This window comes from Marmota monax, unplaced genomic scaffold (genome assembly GCF_021218885.2).
Source record: "Marmota monax isolate L192 unplaced genomic scaffold, Marmota_monax_Labrador192_F-V1.1 WCK01_AAM20220418_F8-fsc00008, whole genome shotgun sequence".
NCBI lineage: Eukaryota > Metazoa > Chordata > Mammalia > Rodentia > Sciuridae > Marmota > Marmota monax.
The window spans coordinates 20440964-20461653 of record NW_026694432.1 but is presented as its reverse complement, the minus strand read 5'-3'; the positions used below and the strand labels follow the sequence as shown (position 1 = coordinate 20461653).

The window sequence follows — 20690 nt, the reverse complement described above, 5'->3', positions numbered from 1 at the left end:
GATAGAAAATGCAAAAAGCTAAGACAACTATTAGATACAGACATACTTATTAAAACAAAAAGAGGGAATCGGAAGGGGGTATATATCCCCCAAAGATAAACTTAAAATAACGCTTTTTACTCTAAACTTTTTAAATTTGGATTCATCAGGACTTAGTGCTGCGGAAAGGCATATGTATCCAAAAAATGTACATAAGCCTAAGGTACTTTGGAAAGATATTCTAACAGGACAATGGAAAGGTCCTGACCCAGTGATTGTCTGGAGTCGGGTCTGTTTGTGTTTTTCCACAGGGAGAACAGCAGCCCATTTGGATTCCAGAGAGATTAACTAAAACAATTTCTACAGATTGAAAAGAAGATGATTTGACTCAAATCCATAACAGCTGATATCCAGAGCTCCAGCTTGGCCATTCTTACATCTGCGATAGTGATTAACCAGTGATGCAATTTTTACTTCCTTGCCAGCGCACCCCATGTTAGTTGTGGTAGTGCTGGCATATCTTTGCTGATGGTGTCACCAGTGATGCAATTTTTCCCAAGGAGCCGTCAATTGGCTTGGTGTCGTGGCATTTCTGTATCCTCCTCCCTTCTGCTAGTGATGGTCTAAAATTTGGGGGCCAATGGCTTATGCTGGACCGGTAGTCAGTGACGGGTATGATCCAATTGCAGTGGTATCAACCTAAGACAGGAGGCTGACGCCTAAAGGTCAGTTTTCCGATGACGGGTAAGAACCATATGTTGAATTGGACAACCTACCAGGCACGGTCCATAAGCCACATTAACCTCACTCCCCCACTGGCACCAAGGCCAAATTTGGGGGCCAACAGAGGTGAGGCAAAGAACCTCACCCCCCCACTGGTGCATAGACCTATCCACAAGTATGGCTGTATGCTGGACCGGTAGTCAGTGACGGGTATGATTCAATTGCAGTGGTATCAACCTAAGACAGGAGGCTGACGCCTAAAGGTCAGTTTTCCGATGACGGGTAAGAACCATATGTTGAATTGGACAACCTACCAGGCACGGTCCTTAAGCCACATTGCTTGTTGTTTAATTAATCAGAAGGGGGGAGATGCTGGGAGCCATTAGCCAAGTAAGTATGACAATTTCCTTGCCAGCGTACCCCATGTTGCAGTGACATTGAATGTAAGTGACCTTGCTCAAGGACCAAGGCAGATTAGGGTGTTCCCGGTTTTAAGATAATCTTGTTTAGGGCGTTCCCAGTTTAGGTTCCAGGTTTAAGGTTTAAGATTATTCCTGCTGGGAATAGGGCGTATCCTGCTGCCTGAGTTCCCCTTGAGTTCTCACGGGATTCAGACAGTATATTTTTGGAGATAGAAGCCCAGTGGAGGATTTTTGGGAGAGAAGGTGAATTTGGGCAGAGAACGTGGATTTGGGCAGAGAACGTGGATTTGGGCAGAGAACGTGGATTTGGGAAGAGAACGTGGATTTCCCCAGAACGTGTTTGTAGACGGCTGGTGTGAGTTCGGGAATAAAGAGTTGCTGTTTGAATCTACAAGCTGTGTGGTGGCTCGTGATTGTGTGCCCAGCCAGACTGCGGCATTTGTGCCCAGCCAGACTGTGGCATACCAACACTTGGTATTTTTTATTTTTTAATTTTTTTCAACTTAGCCATTCTGGCACATGTGTAATAGGAACATGTTATGGTTTAAAAACTGCATTTCCCTGCTGATTAATGAATATAATAAGTACCTTTTCCTGTGTTTATTGGCCATTTGGATAACCTTGTTTAGGAATGCCTGCTTATGTGTTTTTCCACATTTGTATTCAGTTGTCTGACTTTTCTTACTGACTTATAGGGATTCTTTATAAATCCTGGAAAAAGTCCTTCATGAGATAAATATATCATAAATATTTTTTCTACTCTGAATTTACCTTTTCATTCTTTCAATGATATCTTCAGTGAATAAAAATTCTTTTTTTTTAATTTATTTTTTAGTTTTTGATGGACACAACATCTTTATTTTATTTTTATGTGGTGCTGAGGATCGAACCCAGCGCCTCGCACATGCCAGGCGAGCACATTACCACTTTAGCCACATCCCCAGCCCTGAATAAAAATTCTTTAAAGTGCTTTTGCCAGGCACCTTATTGCATAACTGTGATCTCAGCTATTCAGGAGACTGAGGTAGAGGATCATAAGTTTGAGGCCAGCCTCAGCAGCTCAGCTAGACTCTGTCTCAAAATGAAAATAAAAACAAAGGTACTGGAGATACAGCTCAGTAGTAAAGCATCCTGGAACCAGTCCCTAGCACCATCCCCCCAAAAAAGCCGGGCATGGTGGCTCACATCTGTAATCCCAGAGGCTGTAGCAGGAGGATCAAGAGTTCAGAGCCAGCCTCAGCAAAAGCAATGCACTAAGTAACTCAGTGAGACCCTGTCTCTAAATAAAACACAAAATAGGGCTGGGGATGTGGCTCATGGCCAATTGGCCTGGAGTTCAACCCCTGGTGCCCCCCAAGAATAAAAATATTTAAAAAATAAAGAGGTCTTGGAGCCAGGCATGGTGGCACACACTTGTAATCCCAGTGACTCCAAAGGTCGAGGCAGGAGGATCACAAGTTCAAAGCTAGCCTCAGCATCTTAGTGAGACCCTGTCTCTAAAAAATAAAATGGGCTGAGATGTGTGTCTGTGGTGGAACACCCCTGGGTTCAATCTCCAGGACCAAAAAAAAAAGAAAGAAAATCCTATTCAGTGAAGTAATTCTTAATAGTGTCTTATTTATATCATATACATATATTCTTATTAAACCATTTCCTAGTATATCATAGACATTTTACTCATAAGTATTTCAGCATACATCTTCGTGTTGCTGGGGCTACAGGTGCCCACCACTGTGCCCAGCTAATAATTTCCTAATTTTTAATCCAGTCAGATTTGCTTGCATGCTCTCCAAATATCTTTTGTTGCCGTGGGAGGTTTTGTTTGTTTGTTTCTCAAAACAAGATTCATTCAAAGATCATATGTCGAATTTACTTTTTGTCTTTTCTTAATGTTGAATCACCTCCCCTCTTTTCATAAGTGAAATTGCCTTCTTTTTTTTTTTTTTCTCTTGGTGCTCAGGATTGATCTCAGGGCCTTTATCTCCTGAACTTCCTGTTAACTGGGACATAGATCTAGACTTGATAAGATGTACCTGAACTTATCTCACTAAACCTTCCTGGGGACTGCATCTCTGGTGGCCCTTCTCAGAGATGAGCAAGGCCAGCAGGTGTGTGAGCAGCTGTGTTAAATGTCAGCAGAGTGCCTCGTGCGTGAGAAACCTCGGGACCTAGTAGCAGCTCTTCATATTTGTCCCTGCCTTAGGCCAGGGACAGATACACCTTCATTTGTTCCTGGGAAACAGTTTCCCTGAGGCTTCTCCTGTTGCAACCAGGCGGCAGGGTCCTGCCCTGGGCTGCCTGGGTATCCCCTACCTCTCTCTCTTCTTGCCCTCAGACAACACAGGCAGTTCCACATACCGGCCGCCCCCTCGGACACGGGAGGTGATGATCAATGGGCAGATGGTGAAGCTGAAGTATTGCTTCACCTGCAAGATGTTTCGGCCACCCCGGACCTCACACTGCAGCGTCTGCGACAACTGTGTGGGTGAGTGGGAGGCCTCAGGGAGGATGCAGGGGTGCCTGAGACAGACTGAGTCATGGGACAGGAGGTCTTGTGTAGAGCAAGGTGGGTAGTGTCTTAAATACTCAGGGCTGGGCAGGAAGTCTGGTTTGCTCAGGTTTGCTCTGGGTGTGACCAATGGCATTAGGATCAGTAGGTCCCTTAACCCCCAGCTCTGAAGTGTGGAGCAGATAGAGAGACCTTGAACACTTCTCCTGGCTTCAGCTGGTCTTCAGTACTCCAGCTTCTCAGCCTGGAGCAGTAATATTCCAGATATGTTCAGACCAGAAAGAGAATGGTTTACCACCCAGTGGCCAGAAGTACTGTAGATGTTGCTCTGGTTTCCAGGTTGGGGAGGGTCAAGAATCAAGCTGGTAGCTGGATGCGGTGGCACATGCCTATAATCCCAGCGGCTCGGGAAGCTGAGGCAGAAGGATCAAGGCAGCCTCAGCAACAAGGAGGCACTAAGCAACTCAGACTCTGTCTCTAAATAAAATACAAAATAGGGCTGCGGATGTGGCTCAGTGGTCCAATGCCCTGAGTTCAATCCCTGGTACCATGCCCGCCCCGCCCCCAACCTGCCAAAAAAAACAAAAAACAAAAAAACAGAATCAGGCCAATGAAGTGGTGAGGATAGATCTGGGGCTGGAAACTGGACTCCTGACCCACACTTTAGTGCTTGCTTTGCCTCCTGGCCCTGCTCTTCAGAGGCATGCAGCTCTGATGGGACCTCACTAGGTCCATAAGGGAGGGTGCCATAAGGGAGACACTTCGTGAGGACCCAGGTGAGCTGAGCCATGGTGACAGTGCACAGTTCTCAGGGCAGTGAGCTCATTGTGCCAGCTCAGCATGTCCCACGTGGGAGAGCAATGAGGAACACCCATGACGGCAGGCAGCAGAGGGGTTGACTCAGTGGGTGTCATTTGCCCCTGAAAGTCTGCCCCACCCGACTCCTGTAAGGGCACTAGTCTTGGCCTGAAGCCTGCAACGGGCTTGTGACCCAAATTCCCACAGGGACTTTCTTCACCAGTCTGGGTGTGGCCCACCCCCAGGGACATAGCACTGGTGTGAGCTCAGCCCTGGCCCAGATGCCTGCTCTCCATGAGTTACATAGCGGCCCGGCCCCTCCCTGAACCTCTAGTCCTAGAGCAGGGGACAGGATCATTGGCTGTTGGCATATGGCTGGGGTAGCAGGTCAGGCAGCATGTACTTTTTGTGGGTCATTGTCCCAGGGACAATGGTGGACCCTGGGGATTCAGCCACTGTATGAGGAGGCCACCACAGTCCCTCTCGGGGGGCTCATGATCAAGCAGGGACAGTTGGTCAGTCCAGTGATCATGAGCAAGTATCTGAACACACACGGGCCCAGTGCAGTCAAGAGGAGCAACAGAGCAGACCACAGGGGACCTCCACCATCTGGGGTCTGAGGGGACTTTTTAAAGAAGTGGATTTGCAGCTGAGGCATGAAGGAGACATCACTGCTCACCAAGAAGAGAGGGAAGAACGTGTCCAGCAGTGGGAACCAGTGCGGGGCAGGCCCAAAGCCAGGCATGTCCGAGGCCTGGAGCCTGCTGGTGCGGAGAGGGCAGGGGTTGAGAGCCCTGGTCCAGGATGAGAACTCTAGACTCCTATGCTGGTCAAGGCCAGATTCATACTAACCCGTCCCCTTGGCCCTTTTCTAGAACGGTTTGACCATCACTGCCCCTGGGTGGGCAACTGTGTGGGGAGACGGAACTACCGCTTCTTCTATGCGTTTATTCTCTCCCTCTCCTTCCTGACGGCCTTCATCTTCGCCTGCGTGGTCACTCACCTGACGCTGCGTAAGTTGTAGGGAAGGGCCGGGGAGCAGCAGGTCTGAGCAGCAAGCTCAGTGAGGACACCACCCCTCTGAGCTGTGTCTTTTGTTTCTTCCTCCCCAGGCTCTCAGAGAAGCAACTTCCTCTCCACTCTGAAGGAGACACCAGCAAGATATCCTTTGTCAGATAGTGGATACCCAGGTGGAAAATAAGTCCCTGCACTAGGGCAAGTCCCCACAGGGGACAGTAGAGCCTGTATCTGGCCTCTAGAATCCCATGCACCAGCTGCCTCTGTTCACACCAGGCTTGGGCTCATCCTAAATAGGGCATCTTGGGGCTGAGCTGGCTGAGAACTCCCAGGAGGCCCTATCCACTGTCTTCAGGGGCCTGGAAGAAAGCACACTGAGCTCCCTGGACTGGGGTATGTCTGAGGCTCCATATCTGGGAGCCTCGGTTCCCCCTGCTGTCCATCACCCCAATCTGGTCTTGTTCTGGTGGGGAATTCCCTACTCCTCCTGGGAACCCAGGAGGTGATCCCGCTGAGAAGTGGTGACTGGGCCACAGGAAGGTTCCAAAACTTGTCACCTGTCTGGGAAATAACTCCAGAGAAGGATATTGAGAAAAGAGAATTGTGGCAAGCTCCCAGGCCCAGAGAGGCTCCTACCCTCCTCCACCCCATGCATGATGTCCTTGACTGTCCCACTGTGCTGGAGTTGGTGATCTGCTTCTTCTCCATCTGGTCCATTCTGGGCCTCTCAGGGTTTCACACTTACCTCGTCGCCTCCAACCTGACAACTAATGAAGATGTGAGTAAGGCTGAAGCTGGGCTGGGGGAGCTGGGGTGGCCAAGGGCAGCCCTGCTGGCAGACTGCTGGGGGAGAGGGTGGAGGTAGAGGGCAGCCAGACATGCTCCCTGGCCCCCGAGCAGGCTCCTGAGATCCCAGCATGCTCTGGCCTCTCAGTGCAGCCTACTAAGGTCCCCAAGTTGTTCTCAGAGCTCTGTGAAGGCAGCACTCATGCCGGGGTACTCATGACTAGCCAGTGTGTGGCCACTTACAGAGTTCCTGAAGTTCCCATCATCTCTTTGGGTCCCTTTGCCTAGCCCAAGCACAAGCACAGGGATGCTTTTATCCATTGGATGGCTGAGAGATATGCCTCAGGGTCACAAGCTGGGAAGGTGCAGAGCCAGAGTTGGTGCCCAGAAGCCACATCTGTGCTAGCTGTGCTCTGCCGCACTGCACCTGTAGGCAGCAGCTCTGTGACTGCTACTCCCTGAGGCATTCTTTCTGAGAGCTGCAGAAGGAGAGGACCGTGGGGCTCTACTGTCCCTCCCTACCTAGGGCCAGTCCTGATCTCTCCTCCCCACGCTCCAAACAATAAAAAGCAAACCTGAGCATATGTTCCCTGGTTCACCATCTGGTACTGATCAGAGACCATTATCCAAAGAAAATACATTCCATGACCTCGGCATCTCACTTGGGGAAACAAAATTTAACATGCATGACAGGGTGTCCTGTGCTTGATAATTGGCAAGAGCAGAAGTGACATCAGCCACCATGTCCCAGAGTGGTTTCCTGGGTGCTGGTTCTGTAGGGTAGTTCCAGAGCTTAAGCAAAAGGGCAGCTATGGCACAATGAGACTAGAAATGTCTGGGTTTTACCTAGGTGGGTCTTTCCCAGTGCCTTTAATAGCTGACTTCACAGAGCTAGAGATCAGCCAGATTTTGTCTAATGATTCACTAGTCTGAGAATTAGTAGTATTATCTGACAATTAGTATTATTGTCCCTATTTTTCATATGGTGACAGACTGAGAATAATCTGTCCAGGGTTGTGTAGCTAGTGAGTGGCAGGGCCAGGGTTCACAGCCAGGTCAGCCTGAGCCCTGTGCATTAAATACTGTCCTTCCTCTTGGGTGGCTACCCAGAGCAGGGAGAGATTGACCCACAAACTTTTCTCTGGAGATTTCTCTTTGATTCTATTGTCTTCTGTCCTCCTTAAAGCCTCTGATCTCTGCTGGGGATCTCTGACATCTGATGGTCTCCCACATTGTCATTGAATGACCTGGGTTAAAGACCTGTTCCCTCTAATACTTCAGTCAGAACTGGCTTCAGAGTTGGTAAACTTTCCCCAGCCTCTAGAAGAGTGAAACCAAGCCAGGCATGCACACCTGTAATTTCAGCTACTTGGGATGCTGAGGCAGGAAGGTCACAAATTTGAGCCTAGCCTCATCAGCTTAGCAAGAGCCTCAGCAACTCAGTGAGAGCCTATCTCAAAATAAAAAATAAAAAGGACTGGGAATGTAGTTCAGCAGTAAAGCACCCCTGGGTTCAACCTCCAGTATAAAAAAAAAATAGGAAAGAAAGACAAATGGACCCAAAAAAGATAGCTGGGGGTCGGGGGGGGGGCAGTGTAGCTCAGTGGTAGGTTGCCTGCCTTGCACTTGTGAGGTACTGGGTTCAATCCTCAGCACCACAAAAAATAAATAAAGATATTGTGTCCATCTATAACTAAAAAAAATTTTGAAAAAAAAAAAAAAAGATAGCTGAGGGGTTTAGCTCAGTGGTAAGGCACTTGTCTAGCACTGCATGAGGCCCTGGCTCCAATCTCCAGTACTGAGGGGGGGGAAAAGAAAAAAGGTAAGGGGAGGAATTTAGGGTAAAGTGTGTACTTAACATGCACAAGGCCCTGGGTTCAAACTCCAGCACCATGTTTAAAAAAGGAAGGTAGAGCTGACCCAGGCTTCCTTCATGCTTGCAGATCAAAGGCTCGTGGTCCAGCAAGAGGGGCGGTGAGGCCTCTGTCAACCCCTACAGCCATAAAAGTATTATCACCAACTGCTGTGCTGTGCTCTGTGGCCCCCTACCTCCCAGGTAAGCCACAGGGTGCAGAGAGAGGTCCCATGGAGGGTGGCACATCCTCACAGAGGTCCTGGACCTCAGCAGACCTCTCTCTACACTACAGACCTCTGCCCACTGCTCCATGCAGAGTGCATTCTGGATTTGTCATGTAAAGAGATTCTGTGCAAGTTTGTCATTTTTAGTCACTTGAGCTCATTGTAGGAAAAAATTAAGTACAAAATATTAAGGACTATTAGATATTACATATAATCTTACCCCCTCAGGGATCATCACAGGGACTGTTGTGGCCACACTTGAGCAACCCTGCCATTCCAGCTGGTGCTGGGTGGGGTGTCTACCCTCTCCTGGCAGAAGGGAACCCTGGTGGCTCAGCCCTGCCAGGAAGTTTCCTGTCCATCATGACACCAGGGGGCACCAGAGCTCCAGAACAGGAGTTAAATTGCCAAAGACACTGCTAGGACTAGACCTCCCCTTGTGGTCCTGTGCCCTCTCCTGTCCCTGCAACCCCTGGTCCCACCCAGTGTTCCTGTGACCTGTCCTGCCTGGTGGAGAAGGGACAGTAGGAATTTCACTATTTCCAAATGCTTATTTTTCACTTTTCCCTTAACCTGCAGCCTGGCTTCTTGTTAGCCAATCAGACAGGTGGGTCAGTTTGAATTGACAGTGAATAAATCTTGTGGCCAGAAGCTAGGTGTCCAGAGACAGAGAGAGTGTCTTAGCCCCGGATGGAGAGCAGCCTCCTTTTCCTCAGCCTTGCTAGGATCAGTCTTTCCCTGGCCAAGAGTCGGACTCTGCCATCTAGCTCCTGGCCTGGAGCTTTGGCATTGGACACGGTCCTCATGTATCATTGTGCCCTTGTGTTTTGGAAGCCTGATTGACCGGAGGGGATTTGTGCAGTCTGATACCGTGTTGCCCTCGCCCATCAGAAGCGATGAGCCAGCCTGTGGAGCCAAGCCAGATGCCAGCATGGTAGGAGGCCACCCTTGAACACGGCTCAGTACTTGCCACCTGCTGGCCTGTCCACCCCTCCGTATTCGCCTGCCGCCCTCCACACCTGCTGGGACCCTCCCCATTCCATCCAAGGGAAGCAGAGCTGCCAAAGACTGGTGTCTTTTCATATTTATTTTCCACTCTGCGTGGCTTTTCCCGAACCGTTCCATGGCTGTACCCCCTGCTCCCCAAACCCAGGTTCCCAGAGCCATGGGCCCTAGGTCTCTCAGCTGATCAGTGGCAGGAATGACAGGAGAGCCAGAGCCTCTGGAGGCCATCAAGGGGACCATGCCAAGTCTCTGCCTGTGCCAGGGCGAGCCCTGTGTGAGTGAAGGTGTGAGCTGAGTGTGAAGCCTCCCAGGTGGGGCACTGCCTGGGCCTTGCTGAGCTGGGGCCTCTGGTGAGACAGGACTGTTGAGCAGCCAGCTCTGGACCTCAGGCCACAGAGAGGATGTGCCAGTGGGCTGCTTTGGTGTGGGGGCTCCTGCATTCTCTTTATGATGATCATTGTTCTTTCTACTATTGGGTTTTTGGTCTTTTTGTTTTTTTTGTTTGTTTGGAGTTGACCAATAGGATGGGTTCCACGGGGGTAGGGGGAAGCCAGCCAGGCAGCCAGAACCTTAGCTCCTGTAGAGTCCTGAGCAGCACATAGGAAAGGGGTCCTGGCCCTTCCCCCGCCTGTGGAGGCTCTCTAAAGGATCCCAGGCTACCCCACTATGTCTCTCGCAAGTCAGGGCTGGGGATAGACGGGTTATTCTCATGCTGGCAATACTTGAAATGGGTTTATTATTGCTGGGTATTTTGCACAATTTTATAGACCTCTTTTCTACATAGTCTTTTTTAAATGATGTGTAGTGCAAGGTGAAGGGTTATCGGAAGCCTAGTTCATTTTAATAAGTTTGTTACAAGAGACCTTCTGTCTGTGAATGTGTGTGTATGCGCGTGTGTTCATGTGTGCCCTTGTATGAGTGTGGCTGGCTCCCACATCCGCTGGGCTGCCCCTTTTCCCTGTCCCCCTTGATTCAGGAGCAACTTAAGCCATGGGGCAGGGAACATGTGTGTTGGTCACAAGAGCCCCCTGGCCTCCCATTGGGGCTCAGACCCCATCCTCTTTAAAGGCAGGAGCTGGGGACTCTGCCGCCACTTCCCTTGCCACCCAGCCTCCAGGTTAGGCTTCCAGCTAAGATCTGCCCAGACAGGCTGTGGCCGGGCGTGGTGGGTGGGGTGATGGCTTTGGGGAGCGGCTGCCATTCATCCCACAAGCCACACCTCCTCCCCAGAGCTCTGAGTATGGAACCCAGTGCCAGGGACTAGAGGACAAGGTGTTTCTGCCAACTGGGGGCTTCGGTCCAGAGAATAGGAAGGAAGGAGCAGGATGGGCCAGAAGCTCAGAGGATGTCCCTCCTTTGCCAGAAGCTGTAGTTTCTTATAAAAATAGAGAATTACCCCCAGACTCCTTCTTGGCCCTTCAAGTGGGCCAAAGCCCTTGAAAAGTGACATAGGAAGTCATTAGATCTTGTCCTTCCTTGCTCCAGAGACCGGTGGGTCACAGAGCTGGGAAGTGGTCACAGCAGAGGGCCCTTCTGGGAGAACCAGCTCCGCCCAGCCTCAGGACCCTGGGCCCTCATGCAGTGGCCCTGTGGGGTGGGGAGGAGACTGGTTGGAAGAGGGGGCTCCCACCTGCCTTTTATTTAAGCCAGTATTCTTCTTTGATTCTGCTTGTAATAAAACTTTTGTTTTTAAGAGTTGATTTGCTTTGGTTTGGTTTTTGTTTGCTTTTCCTTTGCTGAGGCCCCAGCTGGCAGCCTTGGGTTCTTTCAGACAAACTTGTCTTTCCTGGGGAGACAGAAAGATCTGACTGAACGGTCTGGCTGAAGTTCCCCTCATGGAGCTCTGTCTGTGGGAGGCAGAGTAAAGGAGGAGGCTGTGACTAAGCCACCTTGTCCCCTCTTCACCCCCTCCCCTTCCCCTGCCTCAGAGGCTTGGAGCCCTCTTGACTGCTTGGCTAAGGAAATGTTGGAGAGTCCAGTTTGTGAGCAGAGCCTCCCACCTGGGTGGTAGGGCCCAGCCAGACAACTCATAACACTGGCCCACCTCTCTGGTATCTCCCCCAGGAGGACACCTGTCAGGATTTTGCCATCTCCTGCACAGCCTGAGGGGGCTAACAGGCCTCTTTGCAGAGGGTTAGCTGGTAAGACCGTATCTCGCCTGGCGGCCAGCACTGCCCGCTCCCCTCACACACCATTTCATCCTCACCGCATGCCTCGCCAACCCCATGGAGCCCATCCATCTGTCTGTATGTGGTGCGGTGTGTGTGCTAGTGGTGGTAGGTCCCCAGGGCTCCCCTCAAGCGGAAGGATCTTAGTCCTGCCCTAGGCTGGACTGAGAAAGTGGCTTCTCTCAGAGCAGCTGTCCTGCTGGAAGAGGAGGTGAAGGGTGAGGTTGGGGAGGATGGGGCACCTGCTCTGAGGTGCCTGGACCTGTTATGGTAGTGTCCTGATGTGCAGGGTCCCTTGGTCACCAACACTCCTGGTCCTGGCTTTCTGTCCCTGCTGAGCTTTCTCTCACCTGCCTGTTTCTCTCCTGCTTCTTTGCCTGCTGCTCAAGCCCTGGCCCTTCTCTAATGGAAAGGCAGGCACTGTGGCAGACCCTGTCCCCACTGTGGGCCCCTTAGGTCACCTCTCTCCTCCCTTCCCCTGCTAACCCTCTCTCTTCTCCTTCTTTGCCATCCTGCCTGGGATCTCCAGTGTGTGCAGGGGCTTAAGGACCTCCTGAGGACCGCTGCTCTCTGCCTCTCCAGGAGTGGCCTGGGGGGAGCCAGGCACCCGGCACCTCCACCTGCCTAACCTGTGGCCCATCTGCCACCATCTGTGCCTATAGGCTCTGCCCCCGCCTGCCCTACAATGTGTGCTCTCTAGGGCCCTCAAGAGGGGACCGGGGTTGGCCTCTTTGCCCCACCCCATGCTGGCCAGAGTGTAGGAAGCCATAATGCAGCTGTCAGCACAATACCTGTAACATGATGCTGAAACTCTCCCACCCTCCTCCCCTTCCTTCCCCTTCCCCAGATTTGTGAAGTGTCAAGACTCATCAGGAATCTTGCCTTACAGCCCTCACCCCCCAAATCAGGCATAGCCATAGTCAAGCCGAGCAGGTTTCTTAAGGAGCTGTCTGGGGTGTTGATGACGCTGCTGAACAAGTTTGGTGACTGTTCTAAGCACAACCAGATTGACACTGTTCCCACAGCCCCATCCCCTCCCCCAGTAGGTAGGATGCAAGGAGCCTATATCCTTTGCCCCAAGCGCTGAGGGATGGAGCTGGCTCTGCACAACGCCATCTTCCTTAGAAGACCTAAAGGAAACCAGGCCAGGTGTGGGAAAATCAGCTGAGCCCAGGGCTGGGGGCTGCTTGTCTGCGACCTTTTATAACCAAAATAAAGATTCCCCTCTTCTTGCTGTACCCTTGACTGGTGCCACTTTTTACTTTGGGGTCTGCAGCCGGGTCCATGGTGGTATGCAAGCATGGCTGACCCTCACTCCCAGCTTTGCTCCAACATGTCACCTCTGCTAAGGAGAGTTAAAGGGAACACCACACAACCATGAGGGAAGTGGGAAAGTGGCCTAAAGCCTCTGCACTGTCCCCCCCAGAACTCATCACAATTCCAGAGACCTTGGAGCTTTAGCTGACCTCTGAACTCTGAAAGGCCCAGCCCAGACCAACACAGGGGTTAACTCCAGTCTGTGATCCACACCCCCTGAACTGAGCCCAGCCCAGGGTAACAGTCTCATGAAACCTTCCTCTCCCCAGCTGCCATCCCACATGGAGACACACAGGCATGCACACTGTACCAGGAGCTAAAAACTAATTAACTAAAAACCAGGTGTGGTGGCACAGGCCTGTAATCCCAGCAACTCCAGAGGCTGAGGCAGGAGGAGGATCTCAAGTTCAAGGCCAGCCTCAGCTGCAACTTATCAAGGCCCTATGTCAAAATAAAAAGTAAAATAAGGGCTCTCGGTGGAGCTTTGTGGTAAAGCGCTCCTGGGTTCAATCCTCAGTACCAAAAAGATTAAATAAAAATCTAATTACTGCTGCCATTTAGCAAGGGCTTGCCAAGTTCCAGGTCCATTTTCTCACCTTAACCCAAGAAGATGTCAGCTTTTGTTTTGTTTATCTTTGGAACTAGGGATGGAACCCAGGGATGTTTTACCACTGAGCTACATCCGCAGTCCTTATTTTACTTTTCATTTTGAGACAGGATATCACTAAGTTGCTAAGGCTGGCCTCGAACTTTTCGATCCACCTGCCTCAGCCTTCCAAGTAGTTAGGATTATAGGTGCATACCACCCGCACCCAGCTGATGTCAGCCTTTTTACAGGTGAGGGAATTGAGACTCCAGGAAGGTGCAGGAGCTGCCTAAGGTCATCCAGCTAACAGAGCAGCAAATCCAAGTTTGGAACCTGGTCTCTGCCCCAACTGCTAACCCTTCTGCATACCCCAGGAATGGATGAAATCTTGGAGAAGCCCTAAACTCTGCGGGGGTTTGGAGGTGGTATGGGCCAGCCTCCTTGAACTGATGGGAAAGTTGAAGCCCAGGGGCAGGAACGGACCTGCTAAGGCCTTATAACAGAGCTGGAATGCAGTCCAACACCCTGACCTCATTCCAGTCTCTCTCCATAAATTCCACACTATCTCCTAGACCAGACTGGAGATGTGGGGTACTCTGAGCCATAGCACCTTGAAGAGAATGGCCGAATCACTTAAAAGTAATCTAGGGTCCATTCCTGAAAGCAACTAGTAGAGAGAGCTCTTACCTACATAACTGGACTCTTATTCACAACTAAGCAGGAAGAGAAGGTACTAGAGCCTTCTCTGATCACTTGTTTAGTTTGATCATTTCAAAAACAGAGAAATTTACTTTGAAGGTCTTTCTGGAAGCTAGCCAAAGTCCCCCTAGTTGCAAACAGAAAACCCCATCTCTTTTCTCGGTGAAGATAGATACCAACTGGCTGCTGCTTTCTCTCTAGCACAACTCTTCAAAGCCTATTACTTCAAAGCCAGCTAAGAAAGGACTGGTTGAATATGGGCCTGGGGATGCTCCAGGAGGGTGGGAAGGTGGCAGGCAGAATGAGGAAGGCCCCCCTTGGGCTGCAGCCCCAGCTCCTGTCCTGCTGACTCAGGCAGCTGATGTGGAGCTTTGTGCCCTGCCAGGGCCTGCTGCCTCCTGCCCGCCTGGGCTCCTGGACTTGGGAAATGGAAGCCTGAGGCAAAAGGAGGTAACAGACAGGAACTGAGTCAGGATCAACAGGCCAGAGCTGGCAGGAGGTGTCAGGCAGCCTGACTCCCAGTTTCATCCTGGAGCCTCAACAGAGGAGAAGGGGGATGAGAGGGCTTCCTTTCCTCTGCTTGGGTATGCTGAAGGCATGGAACCTGTGATATGAGCCAGGCCCCCTGGCTGAAGTGGTGGGAAGAAAATTCCTCCTTGATTTAGGAGAAACTCTGAAATTCCTAGGCCTACCAGGCTCCCATTGTCTTGGGATCCCTAGGTTTCCCCCAGGACTTAGGGAAGCCCAGGATCGATGACTAGTGCAAAAGAAGGTCCTTGAGGGCCCAGGGCCTGCTGAGACCAGAGGAGTGGCCTAGATGGAGAGAGGAGGCAGTGCTGAGGGGCTGTGACCATTCACTTTACACCTACAGGACCTGAGGCTTACAGAGGTTGTCACTTGGCCAAGGTTACCACGACTTGTAAGAACTGAACTCAGGCAGTTGATTCTAAAGATACAGGTTACTCTGTCTCATGGAAAACAAGGCATATTAATAAGTTGGAGATGATGGGAAAAAAAAAAAGTCGGGGAGTCTCTCTACCTAAAGACACTCTCTATAAGTGATATTCTAATGTAACTACTTTCCATCATTTTCTGTCAGTGCTCTGATGAGAGCAAAGCCTTCAGGATGTCAGGCCTAAAATCCCTTCTGCTTTCTTTTAAACCCTACAATATTAGCCCACATAAGTCCTTACTTTTTCTTGTGGCAAAGAGGCAGATCTCAACTTCAGTTCTTCAGAGTTCTGGGCCTCCAGTGGGCAAAGAGAGTGCTCAGATACTCAGGGGAGCTGGGGGAGACACAGGCCTGTGAAATGGTCCCAGGTCAAGGATCAAACTAGCTGGATCCCAGAGGGGAGTATCATCTCTGAGCCATTCTGAGCTTTGGGTAGGGCAGGGTAGAAAAGCAGGAAGCCACCCTCATGGGCCCAGAGCCAGCACTCTTAGTTGATTCTTGATGAAACTTGAAGACAGGACACCCCCCCTCTTCAACTAGCAGCGACAGAAGGTTGGCAACAGAGGAATCTCCATCTCTGAGGCCTCTTTCAAGGGGTCAGAGATAGGGCCATGGTCAAAGAGAAGGAACAGGGAAACTTCTGGAAGACAAGTTTGGGGGAGACATCACTCAGCTCAAACTGCCGCCCCATAAAACAAAATGATATGTGTTGTAGCCATCTCCCTTGCCTCAGCCCCGTCTCTCCCCAGGTTGCTAGCGTTCCCCCCCAGGGGGATCAAACTGGACTGAGCACCTTGGTGGCCTGCTTCCCAGCCTCTGACAGAAGGCAGTCTGAGTCAGACAGGAAAATGGGACAGCCAACCAGCTGGGCCCCCACCCTTGGTGAGCCCAGCTGATACATGATAGTAGGCAGCTTCAAGGGGCAGGTGACCTGGCATGGAGAGCCAGAGGGTAAGTCCTCAGACAAGTGGCAACAGGCCACCAACTTGAAAGGGAAAATTGTGCTGTGATGGGGAAGGTGTTGAAGGAACTTACTGGGTGACTAATTACAAAGGCTGGGCTGGAGCGTCAGAGGCCACTTGTTAAACTCTTCATTAAGTGGCAACCTGAAAGCTCCTACCTATGCATTCTAGGAGCTCAGAGGGGACCTTGAGAGAGAATGAGGACCAGGGGATGGAATGATGTTTAGGTAGACTCAGGAAGAAGCCTGGAAGAAAGGTGTTGAGGGAAGCAATATAGGGAGCTGGTAGCTGTGTGACCTTGGGCAGATTTCGCCCCTCTCTGAGACTTAGTGTTCCCATCTCCATGGACCTATGCACATAGACATAATGGGAATTAAGTTAGATCAGGGATTTGAAAGTGCTTGGGAAACTATGATTCTATGGAAACATGAGCTATATAGCCTGAACCAAGGAAGGATCCACATTCTGCTGCTCCTGGCTTGCTGGACTCTGTCTAGGCTGAAGTAGCCAGGTAGCTGAAGCCATTCTTACCCCTAAAAGGGTGCTGGGAAGGAGAATCTGATTGGGGAATCCAGGCCACTTCCTAATGTGGGTACCCTTGCATTGCAACCCTGAACAGCAGGAGGCAGCCTGGAGCCCCCATAGGTGCCTGCCCTGGTGGAGCCCACACCTACTTTTCTCCTGACTGTCCTGATGACTCACACATCCCAGCCCTTTTACCTTTAAGGAAGAGCCGGAAAGGGTGTGGGGAGAAGAGGAGAAGGAGGCAGGTCCTGGGCCCCAGTCCCGCCCCTGCTCCTCCCCACCCTACCCTGGGCCAGGCCACCCAGCCAAAAGGCAGACCGAGAGTCGGAGAGGCACAGAGTCCAGCATTGGTCCCAAGGCAGCCAGTTAACTCGCCGCCAGTCTGTCTGTCCCCAGAGCCATGGAGAGAGCCAGTCTGATCCAGAAGGCCAAGCTGGCAGAGCAGGCTGAACGCTATGAGGACATGGCAGCCTTCATGAAGGGCGCCGTGGAAAAGGGTGAGGAGCTCTCCTGTGAAGAGAGAAACCTGCTCTCTGTGGCCTACAAGAACGTGGTAGGCGGCCAGAGGGCTGCCTGGAGGGTCCTGTCCAGCATCGAGCAGAAGAGCAACGAGGAAGGCTCGGAAGAGAAGGGCCCCGAGGTGCGAGAGTACCGGGAGAAGGTGGAGACCGAGCTCCGGGGTGTGTGCGACACCGTGCTGGGCCTGCTGGACTCCCACCTTATCAAGGAGGCCGGGGAGGCGGAGAGCCGGGTTTTCTACCTGAAGATGAAGGGCGACTACTACCGCTACCTAGCCGAGGTGGCCACTGGTGACGACAAGAAGCGCATCATCGACTCTGCCCGGTCAGCCTACCAGGAGGCCATGGACATCAGCAAGAAGGAGATGCCGCCCACCAACCCCATCCGTCTGGGCCTGGCCCTGAACTTTTCCGTCTTCCACTACGAGATTGCCAACAGCCCCGAGGAAGCCATCACGCTGGCCAAGACCACTTTTGATGAGGCCATGGCTGACCTGCACACCCTCAGCGAGGACTCCTACAAAGACAGCACCCTCATCATGCAGCTGCTGCGAGACAACTTGACCCTCTGGACAGCCGACAACGCCGGGGAAGAGGGTGGGGAGGCTCCTGAGGAGCCCCAGAGCTGAGCCTGCCCCTCACCCACCTGCAGCCCTGCCCTCCAGTCCCCAGCCCTTCAAGAGGACTAGTATGGGGCTGGAGGCCCCGCCTTCCCAGACCCTTCCCAATGCTCTGCCCCAACTCCGAAAGCCTTGGAGGGGAGCAGTGGAGCTGAGCCCACCCTGGGCTGGGGATCCCACTCTGCATGCAGCTGTCAGGTGCTCCTAACGGCAGGTGGTCCCACTCACCCCTGCTCTCTGCACCCCCTTTCCTCCCGTCTCTGCCCCTGACTGGGCTACCCACCCTCCTGCTGTCTATTAGGAATTGAGGAGTGTCCCACCCCTGGTGGCTGAGAATGGACTGTGTGGCAGAGGCTGGAGATGAGAGAGAGAGAGAGAGAGAGAGAGAGAGAGAGAGAGAGAGACTGAGATCGAGAGCGAGAGAGAATGAGGGAAAGCATGTCTGCTGGGTGTGACCCTGTTTCCTCTCAATAAAGTTCCTGTGACACTCCTTCTGTCTTTTCCAGTCATTGGCCATGGGCTGGGAGAGGGAATGACTTTGGACTTCTGGATTGGGGCCTGACCTCCCCTGGGGCTGGCTCCCCGTGGGGCTGGTGAATACAGGTGAGAGGCGGGGGTCCAGCTCTCTCTGACAGAGGGGCCCCAGACTGGTCCGGTCCTGGGAGAGTCAGGTGAGAGCTACTGAGGCTCTGAGGCTCCTCTGCCCGGCTGAGAAGATGAATGGGTGCTGCGGGGCAGGGGAAAGAAAAGCTCGGATCTGGGGGAGCCGGAAACCAGTGAGGTCTCAGGTGCGAGGTGTGAGGACAGCGCCGCAGGGATATGCTTCATTGAGTGGCACTAAGTACCCCAGACAAGAAAGCGGCAAACAGTTCCATCAAATGCTCAGATCTGAGCCAAGGGGTGCACGATCTGAGGCATTAAAAACCTAGACCTAAGAAGGGAACGACCCCCACCCCAGCGTATGGAGATGGGGACAAAAGGAGACGCGCGGGCGGGGAGCAGGCGCTACTTGGGTAGGAAGGGCCGCGGGCAGCCCGGCCAGCCTAACCCCGGCCTCCTACCCGAGCAGGTAACAACATGCCGCGCTCCGCGGCAGCGGAGCTCCGACCCTCGGTCCCGGCCGGAGACTGGAGGCGGGGCCTGGGGTCGCTCCCACCAATCGCAGGAGGGATCTATCCATGGTACCGCCCCCGGGACGCGCCTGGCCAACCCGGGAGTGAGCCGCAGCGCACTTGCAGCAAGTGCTGCAGCCGCGGATCCTGCTCCGCAGACGCTGGACGAACTGACTGACGGAGCGACTTCCCAGCCGCCCGCCAAGCGCCCAGGGCGGCGCTTTCCCGGTTTCACTCAGACAAGTTACTACCCGCCTGGGCCGAGAGCTCGGCTTCCTCAGAGCAGCGGGACCGGGCGAGGCCGTGCGCAAAACGTAGTCCCCGCCCTTTGAGTCATCCGCTCACCTGGCGGTGCCTGGGCCAGGCTGGGTAGCAGGGTGGGCTGGAACAAATCACCTGGTCCCTCCCACTACACTGGAGAGGCATCTCTGAACCGGTCGCCTAGAGACTTGCATTCTGCTCTGATTGCCACTTTGGAAAAGGCAGTATACTTATGTGGGCCTCAGTTTCCCTTCTGTACCATAAGAGGCTTGAACTAAAGGCTCTCCACACGATAAAAGTGAAAACGTGGGCTTCTGGAGTGAAACTGCCTGGGTTTGGTTCCCATCTCGCCTTGCCCAAGCCTGGTGACCTTGTTTGCCTTTTGGCCCTCATTGGCCCTCTCTGGAGGCTGAATCAGAAAGATAGCAAGTTCAAAGCCAGCCTCAGCAATGGTGAGGCACTTAGCAACTCAGTGAGAGGCTGACTCTAAATAAAATACAAAATGGGACTGGGGATGTGCTCAGTGGTTGAGTGCCCCTGAGTTCAATCCCTGGTACAAAACAAAAAAACAAAAACAGTACTTTCCTCTTAGAGTTGCTGTGAAGTTTGAGAAAAGAAATGCATGTAAATAGCTCAGGGTATGTGCTCAACAAATGTTAGCTATTAATCCTTCTAGAATAAATGAATCTAGGGTTTCCTCCAGCATTCTGGACCCAAAGCAGAATAATCATCCAGGACCAGCACTGAAGAGCAGTTTTAATCCAAAACTGACTGCTTGCTTGCTTGTTTGCTGGGTCCCCCAGAAAGGCAGGCCTGACAGCAGGCTTCACTCCTCCACCTGGCAGAATGAGGGAACTCAGTCCAGCCTCATCAAGTTCCCCAGAGTCCAAATTTGGCCACATTCATGGGACTTAAAACTGAAGGGCTCTTGTCACAGTTCCTAATCCTACAGGGGATGCTTCAGGACATTCTGATGCCTTTTGGATTCCCTATTATCTCCCCTCCTTTCCTGGTGGTGTGTTGGGTTTCAAGGTTCCAAAACTGACAGACACTCTGTGCTAGGGCAGGTGACTCCTCTCAGCTCTGGAGGTGACCTGATTTCTCTGATCAGACAGGTCTGGTGACTTTCTCTTAATGGGGTAGGTCCTGGGAAAGGAACTCTTTCTTCTTTTCTCTCCACCTCTGACTTTTGCCTCTTGTTTCCTGACCACTCATGGGAAGAGATGATGCTGGGCGCAGTGGAGCACACCTGTAATCCCAGCAGCTCTGGTCCAAAAAAAAAAGAAAGAAAGAAAGAAAAGAAAAAAGAAATGAGAAAAGAGCTGTCCTAAGGTTGTGTGTTGCTGTTGAAGAATTTCAAAAGCAGATGCTGTGGATTACCATATCAGACACTTATGGCTACATACTACTTGGTTGAGGTACTGTAATGATGTCAGACCTTTTTGTCTGTGACATATTTAAACACCACCAAAACCCTAATCAAACCAAAAGTAAGATTTACTGCCTTCTTTTCCTGGTCTATGTTTGACATTTTGAAAGTTTCAAGTCAGGCATAATGGCACATGCCTGAAATCCCAGCCATTTAGGAGGTTGAAGCAAGAGGATCACAAGTTTAAGACTAACCTCAGCAATTTAGCAAAGCTCTTATGCCT

General features: G+C 51.8%; 2 protein-coding genes across 5 annotated transcripts in view; both read left to right on the top strand.

Annotated features, from left to right (window-relative positions):
* Zdhhc18 (zinc finger DHHC-type palmitoyltransferase 18) overlaps positions 1-16301 on the top strand; it is a 35128-nt gene extending 18827 nt beyond the window's left edge. The window contains exons 3-10 of one of the 4 annotated variants that reach the window (XM_046468761.2): positions 3460-3609; positions 5307-5444; positions 5544-5592; positions 6124-6226; positions 8178-8290; positions 9148-9247; positions 11383-11459; positions 12016-12724. In XM_046468761.2, the coding sequence (XP_046324717.1) occupies positions 3460-3609; positions 5307-5444; positions 5544-5592; positions 6124-6226; positions 8178-8290; positions 9148-9247; positions 11383-11424 (695 nt within the window). In that variant the 3' untranslated portion in view covers positions 11425-11459; positions 12016-12724. Of the gene's footprint in view, positions 1-3459; positions 3610-5306; positions 5445-5543; positions 5593-6123; positions 6227-8177; positions 8291-9147; positions 11017-11382; positions 11460-12015; positions 12725-13640 lie in introns of those variants that run through there. The other 3 variants (XM_046468762.2, XM_046468759.1, XM_046468763.1) reach the window with 3 other exon arrangements.
* A 488-nt stretch (positions 16302-16789) lies between these two features.
* Sfn (stratifin) lies at positions 16790-18155 on the top strand. The gene has a single exon (XM_046468764.2). The coding sequence runs from the start codon at positions 16928-16930 to the stop codon at positions 17672-17674; it is 747 nt and encodes a 248-aa protein (XP_046324720.1). The 5' UTR covers positions 16790-16927; the 3' UTR covers positions 17675-18155.
* Positions 18156-20690: the final 2535 nt, after the last annotated feature.

Excerpts from the sequence above, each read along its gene's own strand:
- Sfn (XM_046468764.2), top strand. The coding sequence starts at position 16,928 with ATGGAGAGAGCCAGTCTGATCCAGAAGGCCAAGCTGGCAGAGCAGGCT.